The 21,744-nt window shown below is 31.4% G+C and overlaps 1 protein-coding gene across 5 annotated transcripts in view; it reads left to right on the top strand.

Moving 5' to 3' along the window:
• LOC126823900 (RILP-like protein 1) overlaps positions 1-17,525 on the top strand; it is a 31,278-nt gene extending 13,753 nt beyond the window's left edge. The window contains exons 2-9 of one of the 5 annotated variants that reach the window (XM_050552971.2): positions 1,099-1,249; positions 4,449-4,567; positions 5,325-5,561; positions 6,537-6,730; positions 8,481-8,513; positions 10,106-10,210; positions 10,712-10,772; positions 13,136-17,525. In XM_050552971.2, the coding sequence (XP_050408928.2) occupies positions 1,099-1,249; positions 4,449-4,567; positions 5,325-5,561; positions 6,537-6,730; positions 8,481-8,513; positions 10,106-10,210; positions 10,712-10,760 (888 nt within the window). In that variant the 3' untranslated portion in view covers positions 10,761-10,772; positions 13,136-17,525. Of the gene's footprint in view, positions 1-1,098; positions 1,250-4,448; positions 4,568-5,324; positions 5,562-6,536; positions 6,731-8,480; positions 8,514-10,105; positions 10,215-10,711; positions 10,773-13,135 lie in introns of those variants that run through there. The other 4 variants (XM_050552973.2, XM_050552970.2, XM_050552972.2 and 1 more) reach the window with 4 other exon arrangements.
• Positions 17,526-21,744: the final 4,219 nt, after the last annotated feature.

Below are 21,744 nucleotides of genomic sequence, written 5' to 3'. Positions count from 1 at the left end.
ATATAAGTATGACACCAATGACCTACAAATTTATATGGTATTACTTTCTGATATCCTGTACCAAATTTATAGGCGTTTTTACGAGAAAACAATATCGGTTTCGATTACTTATCTCGTTTTGTACATGACATAGGTCTCGAGTTGGCATTCAAATTGGTTCTCGTAAATGTGACAAGTTGCCTCGCAAGATGGCTGAAGACTGAAGAATTGAGGAAAAATGTTAAATAAAAATTTGTTTTTATTCTGTTCTTGAAGACACTGTCCAAAAATAAAAATGAGAAGTTGTACCAGTTGACTGTTCTCAAATGCCCCATATTCGTATTTGGAATGTCTATGATATTCATATTTTAACATGAAATTCAAAAGAAAATGAACTAATGTCAGGCACGTTGTGTCGCTTGTGGGGACACCATCTTGGAAATCTAATCGTCAATCTAGCAGGCAAGCAAGTTGGAAGATTTGCATAAGCGATTTGGCAATTGTCGTGGTAAATACGACAATTAATTGAAACCGATTAGGCTAATTTTTGCCGTAAATGTGTTTGAAAATGATTTGCAATTCGATTAGCCATAATCGGTTTCTTGTAAAAATGCCCTATGTGGCCTATGTGGGACTTTTGCAAAATTTCAACACTATTGTCCAAACAAATAACTTGTGGATAGATCTTGAATATCATCCGCGTTGACAGAGTAAGAAAATATTGACATATTTCATTTCATGATTCAATATTGAATAAACAATATCATTTTCTATCTTCTCTGTCTTTAAACCCACCCATCCAGTTCTGCAGATAATTCGTTTGGATGCATTGCAACTCTGCATATAACAGATCTATGCCACCAAGAACCATCAATCATGAAGAATTTACCTAATGGCCTTTTGCCATGGTACAATGTAATAGTATTTTACTGTATTTTTATGATCAAGTATGTTTTCTTGGTAATTCAAAAAAATAATAATAAAAAAAATCATAACAAAAAACACTTTACGAAAAGCTTTCAGTGTTTCATTAATGCTAGAATTTTTTGCTGTATCACAGTACATATTAATAATGGTGATTTGTTTTTTCTTAAAATATTTTTGCTGTTTTATTTTCAGGAATTAGAAAATATAGAAGATAATTGGCAATGTGAAGTAAAGGAACTTTTAGCTTTAAACAATCGTCTGTTAACAGAGAATAAGAAATTACGAGAAAACTTACATGAACATAAACAATCTGTTACAGATTCCTTAGTAATAGAGCATCAAAGTAAGTAGAAACAGTTCTCCTAAATATGATGATAACAAAAGCTTTTTACACTCACTGAAAACTTATTTTTATCCAGCTAGTATTGTTTTTTCTGGCCTTACATTTTGATCAGGTTCTGGGTACCTTGTCACAAAGTGTACATGTATGTATCTTATACTGGTCTGTTAACATTTAACGTACATAAATTATGTACTTGTAGCTTAGATACGTATTGTAAAATATAGAAAAAGCTCAAAGTGATCTATATGAGTTTACAGGCACTTGTAGTATAAGCTAATATTAAATTAGAGTTGCACAAATTGGCAGTTGGACATGTGAAGCTCTGCTTGAATCCAGCAACAACAGACCTCAAGATTATGAAACCTTTCCTTTCTCTATTTAGTTTTGTCAGGGTCTAAAGTATGGGATGAAGGAAATATATCAATTTTTCACTGTTACCATTTTTTGTCAACCCAGTCCACAAAATTAATTGATGCCCTTATTGTGAAAATCAAAGAAAGTAGGATGATGACAATACCTAGTGCATGTACATTACAATAGACATTTTCCCATAACACTACTATTGAGGGTGGTATTATTATTATTTCACTAAAATTCCACATGGAATTATGGTTCATTTGTAATTCCTTCTTAAGGAGATTTTAGGTGACATGTATTAAATGAAGTAGGTGTATAATTGATTATATACTAGACAATGAACTGGTATTAAACATTAATCAATACTTGGTACGTTACACTGTAAACAGACAGGAACATGAATGATACATTACATTCTTCATTTAAATCAGGGAACCACAGTGGCTCACTAACCATGAGGTCCGTGGTTCGATCCCGGTGTTGGCCGAGAAAGTTCCTCAGGATTTTCCAGTGTGGTTTCACCTTGTCAGTTGTTCTGTTGGGACGAAAAACCAAGGTTCTGTGTACACATTGGAATGCACATAAAGAACGCTTGCCAGTTGGAATTTGACATAAGAATAAGCCATAGTGCCGCTGTTCAGGCAAAATTTCCCTCGTAGCACACGTCATTAATTAGCCCAGTTAAAAAACACAGTTTATATGGAAAGCAATTACTCATTTGTAGATATACATGTATAGTACAACATTTTGACAAGTGTGCAGACCAGTGATTAAATTGTGTTTTTTATTGTGCTCAATCATTAAATTGCCACTCAAGGATTGTATTAGTGTGCTTGGCCCAGACAAATAGAGACAAGTAGGATGTCAAATCCCATTTGATTGAAACCATTTAAAGCCATGTATTGTATGTGTGTATGTCAGTTTAATATGTGATGATGAAGCAGTCTATTTTTTAAAAAAAATTATTTGCATAAGCTATTGGAGCATTTGTATAAAAACATCCACTATTATCTTTATTTTCAAACACTTATTATTCTGATTTTTTAGATTTCAATATTTAATGATTGGTTTTATTGGTTTCCCATGTATGTTGTTGAAACAATAAGCTGGTGCTGTTACTGCCATTCATATGGAATAATTGTGAGATTTCAAATAGAATAGATTAATAGAATGATGTCTATTCAATTGGTTATATTTTTTTCAATTTGTTTTCTCTTATGGGAATTAAAAAATACCAGATTGATTTATTTAACAGAAAGCTTCCAGTCATGGAAAATAAATTTTTATTAAAGATACATTCCTGTGTACAAAACTTGTGATTTGATGATATATTTGGACTAAAAACATATTCAAAGTAACCAATCTATTAAAAATTTGCTTCAATTCCCTCTCAAAACTTTGTATTTGCTGGGGATACTTATAGCTATAAGTAAGCTGTTGTTAGACGCAATGTCTGTCAACTTAGCTTCATTGTGGGAAAGTCCATTTTTCAAAATGTATTTATCATTACTTACTATACATTTACCATACATATTGAGGCCCAAGTAAATTCTTAATTATTTCTGTCAACTTCGTTTTCTGCCGTTTAATTGCAGAGTCTTTTGTACTTTGACACCCCGCAATGTTCCCAAAACCACCTAACCATTTAATCAACAAATAACAACCGCTCCCTCATTTAAGCTGGCACACAATAAGCTGGCAGATAACAGTCAGGTTGCCAGTTAGTGATACCCTGACAATTTTGTCCAGTGCTCGCAACATGTTTTTTTGGGGGGTAATCCAGTGTTTTTCTAGTAAGATTGGGTGTCTATACTTTCCGTATATATACCAAATTTGACATATTTTTCTTGGAAATAACCACCCGATAAATACTTTTCTGGGAAAGTATCTTTAAAGGCACAACAAGCCAGATCATTCACATATGTCAAAAGTAAAAACTATATGTGCTATTTTTGATGTAAAGACTGTTGTTATTTCATAATTAAATAGGATAAAGTAGTGATGGGAAAACCTCTGTGAAATTATCATTCAAATGGTTGGACAAACCAATTAGATCTGAAAAACTACTGGATCATAAAATGATGAAAGCGGAAATAAAAGACATAAACTTAAAGATAGTATAGTCCCCACTGAATAAACATCAAACTTTGGTACAATAAAACAGGAGTTTGTTGCATGACATTTCCATTCTTAAATATTACTATCAAAGATAACATTTGATAAAGGGTGGAAAAAAAGTCATCCAGTAATCTGCTGTGTTTGATTGTAATTGTTCAGCAGGGACTATACTACATGTATCTTCACATGTAATGGAAGTACCGGTATATAAAAAAAACCTGGCTTGTATGAAATAGATAACAGTATTGTTATTACTGTATTTGTTTCAGACACATTATGGTGGAGGTGTGTAATCAATAAAAATCAGTGTAAACTTTAAATGGTCATAACTTAAGTTAACATTGATTGATTTGGACCAGAATTTCTTGTAGTAAAGTTACTTTGATTGTGTATGATCATAAACTCTAACCTTTATAACATAAAAATGGAAGTTTGTCAATGTGTGGGAGTTTTACATTTGTAGTTTGAATATGTAGGAGTGGTTGTGGATCATTAATTCTTCATGTGATGCAATTTCAACATTTCAAAGCCACTAAAAGATTTTTTTTTAAAAAAAATACCTATTTTGAAGTGATATTCAGTTTGAAGTTTAAAATGGAATTCAGTGTATTGCCTTTGGCTCTGTGTTCATTGTATTTTGTAAGTAAATATTGTTTTGAAGACATATTATACTTATGTACATGTAGTGGGTGTTATTAATTTTTAGAGTTCTTTTTTTTTGTAGAAACAGAAGAGCAAGAAATCAAAGTTTTATCCAAGTTAAAAGAAACTGTTGATAAACAAAGAGGAGAGTTACGACATTTACGTAGAGAATTACAACAACAACAAATAGACTGTGAAGCTGTAAGATTAATCTTTATATCAGTCTAATTACACCAATATTTTGTTATGTTTTATTTTACAGTACAACAAAATAATAGCCATTATAAACAAGAATTCCTAGAATTCCCAGAACTATAATATCAATTCCAGTTATTGCTTTCTTCATCACATGTTTTATTAATCTTTGATAAGCAAGACTTTTTTTTTGCACAGAATGTGATAAACCATAAAACCGTAAATAAGTTAAAGTATAAATATTTTAGTGTTTGTAAAGACTATAGAATTAACTGTATTTATTGTGTTGTAGGGTTAAATTCCTTGAGTACAGGGACTTATCCACGAAGACCTAAACATTTTTAAAATGCAGCCTTTTCATTGGCTTAGAGCTCAAATTTTCAGTTAGATTTGAACTCTCAACAAATAAAAAGACTGCATCATTAAAATATTTTAGTTTAAGTCTTCATGAATAAAAACCCTGGTAGCTAAGTTATGAGAGCATCATATACACTCAAACAGCCAGGTTTTGGGGTTTTTTTTTTTTAAAAAGGGCATAGTTTATTAGACCTTCATTTGTCAGACAAAACCATTATTTTCCCCAGTTATTACAATGCTCAGGCTTTGTGATGGTATAAATATTGAAAACCCTGTAAAGAGAAAACCCCACGTGGCATTATCTCGCTTTGACTTCCATGTGTGTAAAATTGAGCTGTAAAATTGTGTGATCTGAAGTCAAATCTTATTGTAAAATAAAGCACAATTTTTATTTGTTCATTTATAGTTACAATTACAATTAGAAAGAATAGCCAAAGTTAACGCTGATCTTAGACGAAAAAACAATCTTCATACGAAACAATCAGCTACATTAATAGAAGAACAATCAGAATTAGCTGAGGCACTCAAGTCAAAAGATGAACAAGTTCAACAAATAAAAGAAAGACTTCAAGAACAGGATAATGATGAAGTCAAACGAATAGCAGACATAAGAAGATTAAGACATGAATCAAGGGAAGATTCGGTACCTACATATTTAAATTCTCTTCAACACTACCACCCACCACTCCCCTCTCTACATTTGTATCTGTTTTATATTGATTATAGACAACACTTAACATGTTATTAACAAACCAGTCTATTTTTACTATAAATACACTCTTTAACTAAAAGGAAGTAACAAAACTCAAAGGAATATATTGATAGATTTTGTCTGTGAAATGTATTTTTACCCCAACACTAGAATGTGAAGATGTAACTCTCTAAAAATTTAATCAGTTGTATTATGAGTTAAAGGTCAACTACCCAGACAACTGGAGTCAAGGATAATTGCTGACTCAGGGACAACTCTTACAAAATACAATTCATAATTAAATTATTTTATTATTAGAATGTGTAATTGAACAATTTAAATCAGAATGTGTTTCCATCTGAAATATAAAGTTGGTTAATCCATACAGAAACCAAGTAACACATTAACTAAATGAAATGAAATGGGGTTTAACGTCCTACTGTTCTGCTCCTAAACTGGGCTAATGAAGACAGGCATATGCCATACAGTGTGCTATGAGGGAAGTTTTGCCTGGGCAGCGGCGCTACGGCCTACTCTTATATCGAATTCCAACTGCCAAGGAAATTTTTACGTGCACGTCAATGTGTACACGGGACCTCGGTTTTTCGTCCCATCCGAATGACTAGACTGCTGTCCTTGTCAGACCCTCCGTCCTGCATCACTGACAAGGGGGAACCACGCCGGAAAATCTGGGTGAACTTTCTCGGCCAATGCAGGGATCGAACACCTGACCTCCAGACTAGTGAGCCAGCGTCTTACCCACTTAGCCACCGTGATCCTAACCTAAAATACAATATGGCTTGAAATAATTACACACATATATGTATGGAAACAGGATATGTTTAAATATTTAAATCCATTCAAAATATAAGAAAGAATTGGGGATAATTATTAAATTTGCTTATTTTCTCTAATAATGTATTTCAGGAGGATGAAAATTGTGAAAATATTGAAGATTTGCGACATCGATTAAGTATGGAGGGCAAGATGATTATTGACCTAACTGATCCAAATCGACCAAGATTTACACTTCATGAATTACGTGAGGTTCTAATGGAAAGAAACGAATTAAAAACTAAATTAATTGAAATTGAAGAAGAACTGAGTCTGTACAAACCAAAGTTAGTATTTATATGTTTTTCTGTAGATGTGGGAAGCTTATTGTGCCATGTGTTTGTGTGTGCTTATTGTGTCTTAGAAAAATGACTGTCAAAACTAAAATAATCCAAGTATCAACAAAAATATAGTTCAGATTTCAGATAAATGTAACAGAACATATGATAGACTTAAAAATAAATCCTAATTGTTAATCAATCCAAAAATTATCCAGAAACTATTAAAGCTATAAATACTTGAATTACTGCTCTTGGATAAATTGACACAAAGCCACAATTAAAACTATTTTTGGATTGTGGTAATTGAACCTAATCAATGAAGTCCTTGACTATTATTTACTATTTGACAGATATTTGTTCTCCTGATGTTTATATATCTTATTGTAAAACACAGCTTTCAATGTCTGGCCTAACTTCAATTAACTACATCAGTTCAAGGAACTATAAACGTGACATAAAAGATCATTATGTTAAATGAGAGGTTTTAGCCACAGATCATGCCAAATTTGGGGAATTAATTTATGCAAAACAAGAAAGAAAACAATAAGAAGACTAAATTTTTGGTCTTTATATTAGCTGATCTTGTACTAAAATATCAGAATGCCACAGTGTTATATTTTGATTAATGAGAATTGTTCTTGTGCTTAAATTGACACTTGTGTCATTTCCCCTGTAAAGCATTGTATGACTCATTCTGCTTATTCTGCAACAGCTGTATGGAAGGTTATCACCTAGAGGTGATTTTTGGCTGAATTGAATTTGTACCTAGGTATTTTACCATTGATATATATTTATATAAAAGTTAAGAAATAAGATAAAAATAATTTGTCAATAGATTAAATAACTTCTTATTAGATTGATAAACTTTCTTTTTTGTAACCAGGTCCCATTTCAATAGAATTCATCATCTTGTGTACAGTATTGTAAAGAATAATCAATATATCATGTAGGCTAAATCTAGTGTTACTGTTATTTTGTAAATTCACTGTTTAATTGAATAATGATTGAAATTGCAATTCAAATGTTAAAGATTCCATGACACATTGCTTACATAACCAGTTATGACACATTTACAGCATATGCAGATATTAATCATTACATTGATCTTTTACTAACAATGAGTTTTTTAAGGAAAGATGTTGAATATATACCCAAATTTTGAAAGAGGAAGTTAATATTATAAGTCATCCAGTTTTACTGCACTTTCTGTCTATTTCTAACACTTCCTCAATTAATTTATTAACATGATGAGCATCTGACTAGAACAAAAACACCACAACACTTGTTATTTCTTTCTTTTACATCACATTTTAATTATTACTAACCATAAATATTAGAACTGAAAATACTTTTTGTAATTAAATAGACAGTGATGACTCGTAAGGGTAATGCTGCATGGTTGGTTGTTCCATGCTCTTTCCACAATTGAAAGCTATGTAGATAATTCTGCTTGCCTTTCCATTTCAAAGATACTCTTTTTTGTATGTTTATGTCTTAACCATTCATTAGAGAAACTAATGTTTTCTATTTCAAAAGTTAAAAAAGATGTTGTTATTATCAGGGACACATCAATTAACATCTGTTGAATGAGTCAGAAGGAGATTATTAAATGTCCTTTATAGCTTTATCTAATATTCTATTTGTGCTAAAAATCTTTGGATTTATGTACAGGATTCTGCTTTTGCTTCTTGTGTAGTCTTATATAGTTAACAGCTTTTAACCCACAGCATGTTTTTTTTATCTTTTTGCCGCATAGTGAATCGTCTGAGAAGGATCGACAAAATGACAAGTAAGTCATCCTACATTTTCAAAATTTTCCTATAAATAATTTTATAACTACTAATATGTGTATTTTTACGGTGATTTTCAATTTGTAATTCTTTTGTTTAATGTCTTACCATAATTTGATATATGAACTAAATTCTTGAACAATAAAAATAACTTCATTGAATACATCTATCTACCAAAAGGTGATTCATAAAGTTTATTTTCCTTATAGCATCTCTGCAGATCTAAAACATTATTATTCAATGGTTTACTATGTCAAAAATTTATACTTTTATAATCTTATAACCTAAATTAAAAACACTTATATGGATATACTACTTCTGAATTTATTAACATGCTACTTTTCGTTAATAAATTCAGAAGTAGTATATCCATATAAGTGTTTTTAATTTGTGAAATCTACCTCTGTATGTCTTATAAGGATTATCTTATAACCTTTAATTAAAACAAAGAACTTAAAATATTTTAACAAATAGCTTTGCTTTGCCTTAGCTCACAGTTACAATTGATTTCTGCTGTATTGTTAATTTATAACACTAATTTTACACTATTTTAACTTGCCATATTTCTTTTCTTGGTATTTATCGAAGATTCAACAGATATTACTCTTTCTTTATTCAAAAGCTTTTCTCTTTTGCCAATTTCTTCTCTCAAATTTATATAACTTTTACATTTGGTACATCAATCCCACCAATGAATTCTATTGGCAATGGGGGGGTTGGATGGCTGAATGGCTGAATGGTTAGCGTGTGGGCGCTGTATCATAAAGTCTGTCATTGAGTCAACTGGCGTGGTTTCAATTCCCCGGTTGTACGTGACAAGGAGTAGGGTCACCTGTCCAACCTTGTGGGTTTTCTCCGGGTCCTCCAGTTTCCTCCCACTGCTAAAGACCCCTACGCGCAAGTGAATTATTGAAATAAAAATTAAAACCATATGTTAGTCCCGAAATGACCTAGTTTGTGTCGAGTGGACGTTAAACCCCATTTCTCTCTCCCTCTCTCTCTCTCTATTGGCAATGATCTAAATGCAGTCATTTTCAACTTTAAATACTGTTCGATGGCACATTGATAAATCCTGTGTAACAAGGCGTATTTAACGCACAATGACTAGGGTAATCGCTTTAGTAAATTGTGAAATGAAATTTCAGCAACCATGAAAATGTAGAGGTATATGATATATTTTTCTTCAAATTTGCAGGTGTTTTTCATTTAATCAGTAGGATTAAGCCTATTGAAATTCAGAATTTTTTGATCGCAAATTGCAGAGTTATCTCTCTATTTACTTTCCGACTAACTGAATATTTAAAACTGGGCAAGATTGTTCATTAAGATTTAAGGAAGAAAATTTCAAAGCTTTCCAGTCATAAATTCTAAACAAGTGTTTTCAGTCTTGCCTTTTAGGCCACATTTTGATATTTTAAGCTTGCGAAAGCGATACCGAATCAATTTCTCAATATAAATTTTAAAAATTTAGTTGGATTGTTCAGCAGTACGACATTGCAAAATGACATCATACAAATCTTCAATAAATGTGTCTAAATTAGACCAAATTGGATGTATGTTTATTTTGTAAGAATTTATCGATATTTTGCAGAGGAGCTGGTTATAGAGGAGAAGAAGTTTTAGTTTATGGACCAATCAACAAAGAACCGGAGCATAAAATTAATCCTGTGAAAAAACAAGGCGGAATACGCAAATTGTAAGTATACAATTATGCCATCTCTCTTGTTTTGTTTATCATTTTGTTCCTATGGAGATTAATGATAATGTGAAAGCTATTAATACAATTTTCCTTCCTGTGAAATATTAAGTTTGATTTTATCTTTCTGTATTTTCGTGTCCTAAACTTGATTATCCAATCTCTTCATTTAAAACTTGTTTTGCAAGTGACTGGATAATGAAATATTTTATATCCTCACATAACATGTGATTTCAATAGGAATGGGTAACCAGAACTGGGACATGGAAATATCCTCTGGAAAAGTTTTTTATTCACGTTATTTTACTCCCAATTTGGAAGTCTCAATAATGAAAGATAAACAGTTTTATCATTAAATCATCTGTGTTTAAAATGTTTGTATATGTTGCGCTTTGTATTAGAATAGAAATGTAACCTACTGACATCCATGTAAAAGCAACAAATTCTACATATTTATGACAAATATGTGATAGTATTTATCTTTTCTTTTATTGTATATAGCTTTCAGTCTCTAATAGATGAATTGGATTTACCACAGTTAAACTTTTAATCTTATTGCTAGGTAACAGTTTCAGTATGTCTTCATTTCTAACTGTATTCTTATATATCTTGTGATTCAGTATATCAAGAGAGTTATCCTTCCTTTAGTGGGAGTAATCATTTTACTGTTAAATGTGTACTTCAAAAAGTTTCAGTTATTGCTTGCTTTGTTTATGTATTCTTCATTTGAATTGACAACACAACAGAAAAAACCCAACATTGTTCTAAAATAACATGGTCCACCAAACATTGTCTAAATCTGTCCGTCTTAAAACAGAGCTTAAAAATGCAGTATTGATAATCTTGATTATTTTATTTTTCGTTGTAAAAGGGTTGGGAGAATGGAGATGATCCTTTATCTGACCAATATTTTTTTATTGTGAACATGATTATAATTGGGATAATATAGAAATCATTTGTCTGATTTGATTAGCTTATTTTATATTGTACAAACTTATCACATTTTTTGACAAAAGTCAGTATATCATCCGACAAACAGTGACTATATTAGCAAAAATTGACCTCCAAAAATATTTTGTTTCTGGCAAAAGGTAGATTGATTTATGATTGGATGACAATGTCTGCCTAGAGCAGAAGATTGTAATTGAATGATATACTAAAAATATTATTGACTTTCTGTCATGTTGTCCTTTACATAATAGTTGTCAGCATATTGTCATGTAGATTTTTTTTTTTTGATCAATTGTTTTTAATTTGCTTAGAAAGAATTATTATTTCATTTGTGTAAATACTGTATTAGCATTATTATTCTCATCAATAATACCTCATTAAATTTATTGTTAATGTTATGATAAAACTTTGATACAATTTACATATTTTTTAAGAAATGATTAATCGTAAATTCTGCATGTACATGGATGTCAGTGCTTTTTTGTAGTGTTGCATAAAGTATTATTTTGCATGATAAATTATGTTGTTCAGAATGTTGCCAGTATATATGTTACAAATCTTTGACACTGTTAAATTTCGCTGACATTTATTTATTCAATGATCAGTATGAGAAATTGATAATTCTGTGTTAATGCTTATGTATTAAGGTGGTAGAATGGTTTAGGATTAGCATTTTGTATTTTCCCAACTCGTAGTTCCATACACATCTAGTAATTTTAACACATGTGACTGCCTTGTTCTGTTATTAACTAGCCAAAAGATCTCAATAAGTGTATGATTTTATATTCATTGTGTATAAGAAACATATGATCAGGCCAAATTATGTTTTCGGGGTAGAAAAGAAATGAAATGGGGTTTATCTTCCTATTTTTCTACTCCATCTGGGCTAATGAAGATGAACGTTTGCCATGCAATATGCTATAAAGGGAATTTTTCCTGATATGATATTTCAGGGTACAATAAATAACTGAAGAAAAACATATATTATCCGGGAGAAAAACATTTGTAGGAAATCACATCCAAATTACCATGAAATATTTTAGATAAAATTAAGTTTACAGAGTCAAACAGATGAGCTTATTGTCGAGGGAATATATCTTTAAGCGACAATGGCTATGTAATGCAGATTTAATGATAGATTTATGTAGATTAAGAGATAATTAGTAAAGTATGTGGTATATATAACATTGATCACTGACTTTTTGGTCCTTAATTCTAGGTTTTAGTATTTGCTTAAAGAGCCATTATTCTTCTCACCAAGAAAATAAAATAAATTTTAAATAATACAATATTAAAAATAACCTTAGACTGAGTAATTTTCATAAATTCGAGCACTGACCTTCTTTTTAAAGAAAATACTAAAACCTAATAAACTGAAAGTTAAAACATGTTTAACTGAGTGATAACTTGGCAGACTTGACGTAAATTTGTGTACAGATCAATAATATGATGTCATGACATTATTATCAATGGCATTTATATATCAATATTTTATTTCAATAATTCGCTTGCCTGTATAGAAGGAAACCGTATAACCCCAAGACAACACAAAAGTTTAGACACATGGCCCTAGTCCTTGTCACATACAAGGATTGAAACCACACGACTTGGCTCAATAACAAACCTGTTAGACATTCCCCACACCCCCACCCACCCATTCACCTCAATGAATGTAAGGCGTATTGGTCTCTAAAAATCTTCTTCAGCTATCAACTGGTCAAGAATAAGACACTTATTGCTGAGCTGTGGTGTATTTAAAACAAACTGTAGATAACAATATGTTGTTTATAAGTGGCATTTAGTAATTGATTCTTTGCTTGATAAAGATGAGAAAACCCTTGTGAAAATGTTGCCAGAAATAAACTTTTACATAACTTGTATTCCATATAATTGTGTTATGTGTTATTATATGTTTATAAACATAATTTTAATTTGTTCTCCATATTTAACTTCTGATTTTCTTGTATTTTTCAGTTTTGGGTTTTTATTTGGTGACGACTCACCCCGTTCCAGTCCGCAGAAATCTAAACGTAATTGACCATATTATTGTGAAGAATATAGCAACATCTGTGATGATATCATGTCTTCAGGAGAAGATAACTGTGAGAATATTTTTCTTCCTGCTGCATTCTGGGAAAGTGATACCCTTTGATGAATATAGCTTATACCGGTATAAAATTCCACATAAACTTCAAAACACCAAAAAAGTACATGTCTTGTTGAATTGAATTAGAAATGAAATACCTTATTTAAACACAAAATACTACTCGATTGTTTGGTTGTTTAAGCTTTGTTTAATTGTAGTTTAAAACATGTTTTTTATTATCATTCCTGTGTTAAAACATATCCACTTTATGTTTTAAGTGTATTTTATTAATTTTGCATATTGCATAATCCGTTTTATTATAATATTACATGGCTAACGATGTTGGATAAAGATTGATTTGTCTATGTATAGACTTCTGTATGTCAATAAATTATACTTTTATTTTATTACAAAATATTAGCATATGTTCTGATTGCCAGGTCCTCTGCTGAACATTAATCATGCTTGATGGACATATAGAATGTGGTTCATACTCACAGGGACTCAAATGTATGACCTGATTTGTTCAGGTTTCCATTACTTATAATTGAAGACAAGAAAGAAACAAAGCAAAATGTTATCCAATAGCCTCAGGTTCCTGTAGCCTCATGTACTGTTTCAAATATCAACAAGAAGACGTTGTCATCAACATCATGCGGCCTTATACATAAAAAAGAATTGAATTTGTTTCCATGGAAACACAAATATAATCAATTCTGAAAAATTTCTAATTATCAAAAGGCACAACCTACTATAATAAGTTCATGTATACAATTACAAACAAAGTATCATAAAGTTTTCTTGAACGGTTTATGCATATTCTCCGGAAACAAAATCAGGATTGAGGACGGATTGAGTTTGTGCCTAACTTTTTCCGATAGGGGATAACAATTATAATCAGGAATGCAAACAAAATGTCATAATCTTCTGTTTTCTAAATTTTGATGTTGAATATTATATCCCATGCCTCTGTTTTGTTTGTTGATGCTACAATCAGTACAGTTACTATAGTAACATACACATTTGGACAGCAGTTTGTTTCATACATTATATGTACCTGGTTAGCTGCACACAACTAAGATTAAAAATTTGATTCCCTGTGTTTATACTGTATCTGTATTGTGCGATTACTATTGTGATGAAATCCCTTAATTCAGCCTACTCTTATAATGCACAGTTGACTAAAATACATACATAAACTTACATGAATGCCAGTTCTGGCTATAGGTTCTCAGAAATTCTTTTTGTTTGACCAAGGGTACCAGTTTAAAAAAAAAAATTCATTTGTGTAATAATTAATTAATAATATAGAATCTTAAAACTTTTCACCGATTCTAATTGGCATAATAAAATAATGTGGGATTTGTGTGATAGATCATATTTAATTGTATAGTTTTATAATATATTTTAAGCTCAGACATTCTACAGTAATTGTACATGTACTGACCATTAGAATACAATTATATTTATTAAATTTATATATCTAATGGATCAATATTTATAATATTTCAATTATGCACAATATTTACTAATATATCTAAGTAATACATTGGTAACAGGGTACCTGAGCTGAGGATTCCAATAAATTTATCTTATATTGAAGCAATTAACATTGTTCAGGTCATTAACCCACATGTACATACTGAAGTACAACAAACAATGTTAGTTTTGAAAATAGATTTTGAATTGGATTTTTCATGACTAAATCCAATTGTAATCACACAGATTGTCTCCACTTGGACCTCAACAAATTTATCGAGCATGAAAATGTCAAAGATAATGCAGAGGTATATATCTGTGTCCAACATATGACATTGGACAGGATGTATTGAGACAAAATTGTATTACATGCTATTTCATCCTGACCGATGTTCATTGTAGTTGAATGGAGTAATATCATACATAGATTTTGATTTCCTATGAAAGTTTGTCCATTGTGTTGTGTACTAAGGTGAATCATGGAAAGTGTATGGTTTGGAACCAGAAGGGGAGTTTACTGGCATACCTTGTTCCACTCGTATCACTTTTGGATAAATCAATAACTAATAAATGTACATTAACTGGATATAAATTATAAAACAAGCAAGTGCTATAGAAGAAAAATATAAAGGTTAAATAAATTGAAATTACTTTGTTGGTGAAAAATACTCATTTTGTATATATTATTGATCATGTTGCATTTATGTTTTTATAAAAGGACTAATTAATTAATAATTGGTTACCATAATTAGAATGTTTGTTTTATAAAGATTTGTTCTGATCAATTACATATAGTTATCTAAATTAAGTTAAATTATTTTTTATTTCATGTCAGTTATTTATTCGCATGTATACATACCAATAATAATATGAATGGATTTATTTAATTAAAATTGCTTTTACCTATGAAAAGAGAGCAATTATATATGAGCTCATTATAGATTTATTTAAATTGAACCTCAGAAATAGGTTAAAATAATGCACACTTAACACATCTTACATGACATGAATCTAGTAAGACCTATGGCTTATTTTAGTGTGGATGATGTTCATTGAATTAAGTTCTTAAATGCATCATGACATTATAATTAATGCTTAAAATAGCATGGTGCCTTAGTTACTTAACCTTGTGATTACACTGCATTATTTAACAGTAGTTTATTTGTGTACAAATATTATTATTTATTAGTATCATATATTTATGACAAGAATTAATATTACTGTTAGTGATTATAATGTTATATCATTTTCACAACTCAGAATGAAATAGGACATGACTAGGCAGCTTTATATTACTTTTCAAGAATCATCCTAGACATGGAATGAAAAGACAGTATGCCTGCTGCCATTTTTAATTTGTATGTTAAAGTAACAATGGGTCATTTGCATTTTTCGCTAAAAATATCAATTTTCTCATAGCTTAATTCACACTTATATTATTTAATAAAACAAAATCAAAATACCAAGGCTAGATAATGTCCTGGCTTGGATTCAATCAGATTTAAAACAGGTCTCTCAATAAATTTTCACGGACAACAATATGCAAACAGCATAGATGGATAAAGTTTCAATTCCACATATCTTTGTAAATACAGAACAGATTTGAGCCATTTTTGGACTGATATACCTATTAGAGAATCATTTTTCACAATATTGTAGTTTGCAAGTAATTCTATAGTGCTAAAATGACACACAAAGACTTTTCATGAAGAATGCAATTATCCTTCCATTGTTTTAAAACTAATGGAAGGAATTACGGCCACAGGTTGTTTTAGCAAGTTACATGTACATAGTTTGATGGTCTGCCTGTACGCGTAACACAATTCTAGTAAACTTATTGTGGTCATGTTCATAATCTTATCTCTATCTTATCATAATATTTAATAAACTCAGTATCTAGTTACCAGAATTAAGTACCATTTTTAAAAACACTGTATTTTAAGCGAAAATAAATATTAAGATATTATGTTTTTTTTATGAATAAGGGCTGATGACTGCAGAAACTTTATTCCTTTTTCAAACCAATGTATATTATATGAATGAAAAAGAACAGCTTTTGAGTGAAAGTAAATGTTAAGAAATAATATTCTGTTTGTTTCCAAGACTTTATTTTTTCTGGGATTATATTCTAAATGTAGATATCATATAAACATTATATACATCAATAATAACATTTAATCATTAATCATTAATATTCTCAGTGAATTTATTAAAAATCCCATTTCTACTTTAACACTGAACGTACTCACCAAAATTCAAATAATCTCAGTAAACTACAACCTCTAATATTTGTCAGTTTCTAAAAATGATGTTTTGTACATCTTTCATTATGGAATGATTTATAGTTGTGTTGGGCCCCTGCTGATATAATGATTATGTATCATCAATTTAGTATTGACCTTTCTAGATTAAAAATGGGTCCTTAACTAGCCTTGTGTTTGAAACTAATTTTTCAGCAGGGTTACAGATTTTGGAGTTATCTGAGTTTATTTGAATGATATGATATTTCAAACAGACTGATTAAATATTTTGTGAAATGCGATATGTAGGATGAAAATTCTGTTAATAACACATTATCAATATTATTTAATTTGTATATTTAGATTTTTAATGTAATGAATATTAATTGATTTTTAATGAGAATATTATAATTAGTTTTATACTGTATTCATCTGAATTCCCAAAACTAGCAAATTGTAATTATAAGTTAACATGGTAACTAATACATACATTAATAAACAAATAATTACAATTATTGTTATTTCTTTTTTTATTATAATTAAAATTATATCTTTCTTTTTTTATGGTTCTATGTTATCGTGCAGAAAAATAGGAGGTTAATCCCCATTTCATTTCATTTTATGGTTCTGATTACTACAACATGTATTCAAAATGGCTGCTGTTCAAATGTCTTGTTATGTACAAAACTGCAGAGAGGTTATAAATAGATTTTGTCCTGAATTCAATTTAAAGCTTGGTCTTGTTAATTCAGAATTATGTTGACAAAATATTTTGTTTTGTCATGGCACCAAAGCAAAACTAAGGAAATAAATCATCGATGGCCGAGGGGGATGGATGGCCGAATGGTTAGCTTGTGTGCGCTGTATCATAAGGTCTGTCATTGAGTCAGCTGGCGTGGTTTCGATTCCCCAATTCTATGCGACAAAGAGTAGGGTTACCTGTCCAACCTTGTCGGTTTTCTCTGGGTAATCCAGTTTCCTCCCACTGCTAAAGACCCCTGCGCTCAAGTGAATTATTGAAATAAAATTGAACCATATGTTAGTCCAGAAACAATCTGATTAAAACACAGATCCTATTTCGTTTCGTTTTTTATAGTTCAAAATTTTGTTTTACTTGTTTTTACTACACTAGGATCTGAAAGAGTTGTTTAATATGCATTCTGAATGATGTGAGGGATTAGCCAATGAAATGGTCTGTTGCAGCGAGTTCTTGACGTGCAATGCACATAACTGGGTATTCCACTAGAAACATCATCGCTTATTGGTTAATCAAATGTCTGATGTCACAAGGTCGAAAGCCGCTAGTATGACCAACTACAACTAGTCTGATTTTCTTGCAGTAGAGGCCATCGAAAGTATAAAAGATAGGTTGCCAGGCAACGAAACATACACCCACAACAGCTAAATCGTCCGAGCGGTCAACAAGGGTTGTCACATATTTTTACTTTTTTCGGTTATGAAACATTTATAATACACTAAAATCTGATTAAGAGCAATAACTCATGAATTATCAGAAAACCATTAGAATTTGTTTGTTTTTATAAAGTTCTGCTCCATGCTAACGTTTTGTATACAAAACTTTTAATATCATGGATTTAACTGTTCAAGACATAGAAATTCATTGAAAATCAATATACTTGTTCGTCTCAAGATCTTAAACTCTGTGTATCAATCTGAAGTCAATCGGATGATAACTAGCCTTTAGAGCGTCACTAAGTGGGCCATAACTCTGGCAGTAATTATCGGAAATCGCTGAAAATCAATAGGCTTCTTTGTCTCATGACCTTAAACACTGTGTATAAATTTAAAGTCAATCGGATATTAACTTTGGCCTTTAGAGCATCCACAAGATTTTTTGAAGTGATCAAGGGCCATAACTCTGGCAATAATTATCAGAAATTGTTGAAAATCAATAGGATTCTTCGTCTCATGACCTTAAACACTGTGTATAAATTTAAAGTCAATCGGATATTAACTTTGGCCTCTAGAGCGTCCACAAGATTTTTCAAAGTGATCAAGGGCCATAACTCTGGCAATAATTATCTAAAATTGTTGAAAATCAATAGGATTCTTCGTCGCATGACCGTAAACACTGTGTATAAATTTAAAGTCAATCGGATATTAACTTTGGCCTCTAGAGCGTCCACAAGATTTTTCAAAGTGATCAAGGGCCATAACTCTGGCAATAATTATCTAAAATTGTTGAAAATCAATAGGATTCTTCGTCGCATGACCGTAAACAATGTGTTTAAATTTAAAGTCAATCGGATATTAACTTTGGCCTCTAGAGCGTCCACAAGATATTTCAGAGTGATCAAGGGCCATAACTCTGGCAATAATTATCGGGAATCGCTAAAAATCAATAGGCTTCTTGGTCTCAAGACCTTAAACACTGTGTATAAATTTAAAGTCAATCAGATATTAAATTTGGCCTCTAGAGCGTCCACAAGCAATTGTGGACCCCGGACTGACGGACCTACGACAATATAGACCACATTTCAATATGGGCGTATAAAAAACGAAACAAAATATAGATCTGTATTTTAATCAGATTGATCCTGAAATGACCTAGTTTGTGTTGAGGACGTTAAACCCCATTTCTCTCTCTCTATTGTGTATGTTCATTGATTTATGACACTTCCTGATCAATGTGGATCCTTTGCTCATTCTCCCTCTCGGTTTGTATCAGATATGAATTATGGATCTCTGTATAGAAACAGCTGTTCCAAGTTAAAGGAGCTAAGTCACTAATATTTGGGACCTAGAAATTGGCACAAATGGGTCGCAACACATATAATAATGTAATATGAATTTATATAAACTGTTTTACATTCAATCGTGTCCGTTTTACTGTGAATTGTCATCAGTTATGTTCGGCGAAATACGCCAGAAGTCTCAACCGCAAGTCAGTTTCTAGTGTCTGGTTATTCCAGTCAACACCGATAATATTTATTGCGCATGCTTTCCAAATAAGAACATGATATCACCGTTTCACATGACTTGTGGAATATGTCTAGTCTCATTCTTTGAGCACCTTGTTACAAATGGCGCTGAAACGCATTATGGTACACGATTCGTGTGCCAATGGTAAAATGTTTATTTTGTCTTAAATATTGGATATCAGAAGCCCATCTTTTCCAGGTAAGATCACAACACCAATGCTGATTTAAATTGCCCAAAAAATCGTGTTTTCAATGTCGAAGATTTTGGATGATATTGAGTTACAGACTTAGCTACTTTAAAGGAGGCAAGTCGCTAACTAAGTATCATCCACAGTCTTCGACATTGCAAACACGACTTTTCAAAGCCTTCCCAGGCAATAACTTTGAAAGTAATAATTAAAAGGCTTTGAGTGATAATTTTATACTCCAGAGAATCAACAAGAGAATGTGATAATGACATTTAATTGAGCCTGTATAGGCCTAAAAATGAAATGGGTTTAACATCCTACTGTCAAGGGTTCTTTTATGTGCACACCACATGGAAAGCCAACCTCGTGGGTTTTCTCCGGTTTCCTTTCACTGCTAAAGACCCCTACATGCAAGCGAATTATGGAAATAAAATTGAACCATGTTAGTCCCGAAATGACCTAGTTTGTGTCGAGTGGATGTTAAACCCCATTTCTCTCTCTCTCTCTCCCATTGGAAAGACTAGACACTGTTCACTGAAAGGCAGAAACCACACTGAAAACTTTCTGGGTCAACAAAGGGATCAAACACTGTTAGTCTTACAAAGCTATTGTGCCTGGTTGCATTCAATTAAGATGCCCATACAAAAGATAGGTTGCTGGGCAATGAAACATACAGCCACAGCAGCTTAGTCATCCGGGCAGTCAACAAGGGTTGATACATATTTTTTCTTTTGTCAGTAATGAAAACATTTATGACACACTATAACCTAATTAAGAGTAACAACCCATTAAAGATACATTATGGGAGATTTTTATAGAGAATTGGCCATTCTTGCTATAACAGTTCAAAAGTAGATGATGAAAGAAGAATATATTGAAAATTTCAGTCAAATTACTTTATTCTGAACATAGTTATCATCGTTGTAATATTTGACTAGAAATGGTAGTGAAATGTGCCTTCACCTTGGGCGATTGTTTGATTGACAGGCGTTAACTCCACCTACATATCTCAATTATCAAGTAAAGTTTTCAATGGCATGCGGAAACGCTCTACAGCGGCCTCGCTAAGTACACTCTATCATTTAGCCTCGATCTAACTGACGTATTCTCATCAGGATGCGCCATATTTGAATTAATTAATAAGTGAAATCCTATTTAAATCCGAGCTGTAGCCAAGCCATCTGTGGGTCTATAGAGTTGATTTTGGGCTTGTTGTTTAAATAAAGATCTAATTTATAATTTCTATAACATCTGAAGCCTAAATTAAGACTTGCAATAATCAGATTTTGCTCTTGCATAATGTATGTTTAAGTAATTATCAGAAATCATAAGAATTTGTTTCGGTTGTTTGTCTCATGACCTTAAACACTGTGTATAAATTTATGTTAACTTTAGCCTCTAGCGCATCCACAAGATTTCTCAAGTGATCAGGGGCCATAACCTCGGCAGTAAATATCTGAATAGGTTTCTTCGTCTCAAGATCATACACATTGTGTATAAATTTAAAGTTTATCGGATAGCAAACTTACCCTGTAGAGTGGGGTACAAGATTTTTCAATAGGATTGATCTCTCATGACTGTAAAAACTTAAATTTAAATTTAAAGTGAATCAGATATTAACTTTAGCATCTAGACTGACCGACAGCAG

The sequence above is a fragment of the Patella vulgata genome, chromosome 6 (assembly GCF_932274485.2).
Source record: "Patella vulgata chromosome 6, xgPatVulg1.2, whole genome shotgun sequence".
Taxonomy (NCBI): domain Eukaryota; kingdom Metazoa; phylum Mollusca; class Gastropoda; family Patellidae; genus Patella; species Patella vulgata.
This window is presented reverse-complemented; position numbering and strand designations above follow the sequence as displayed.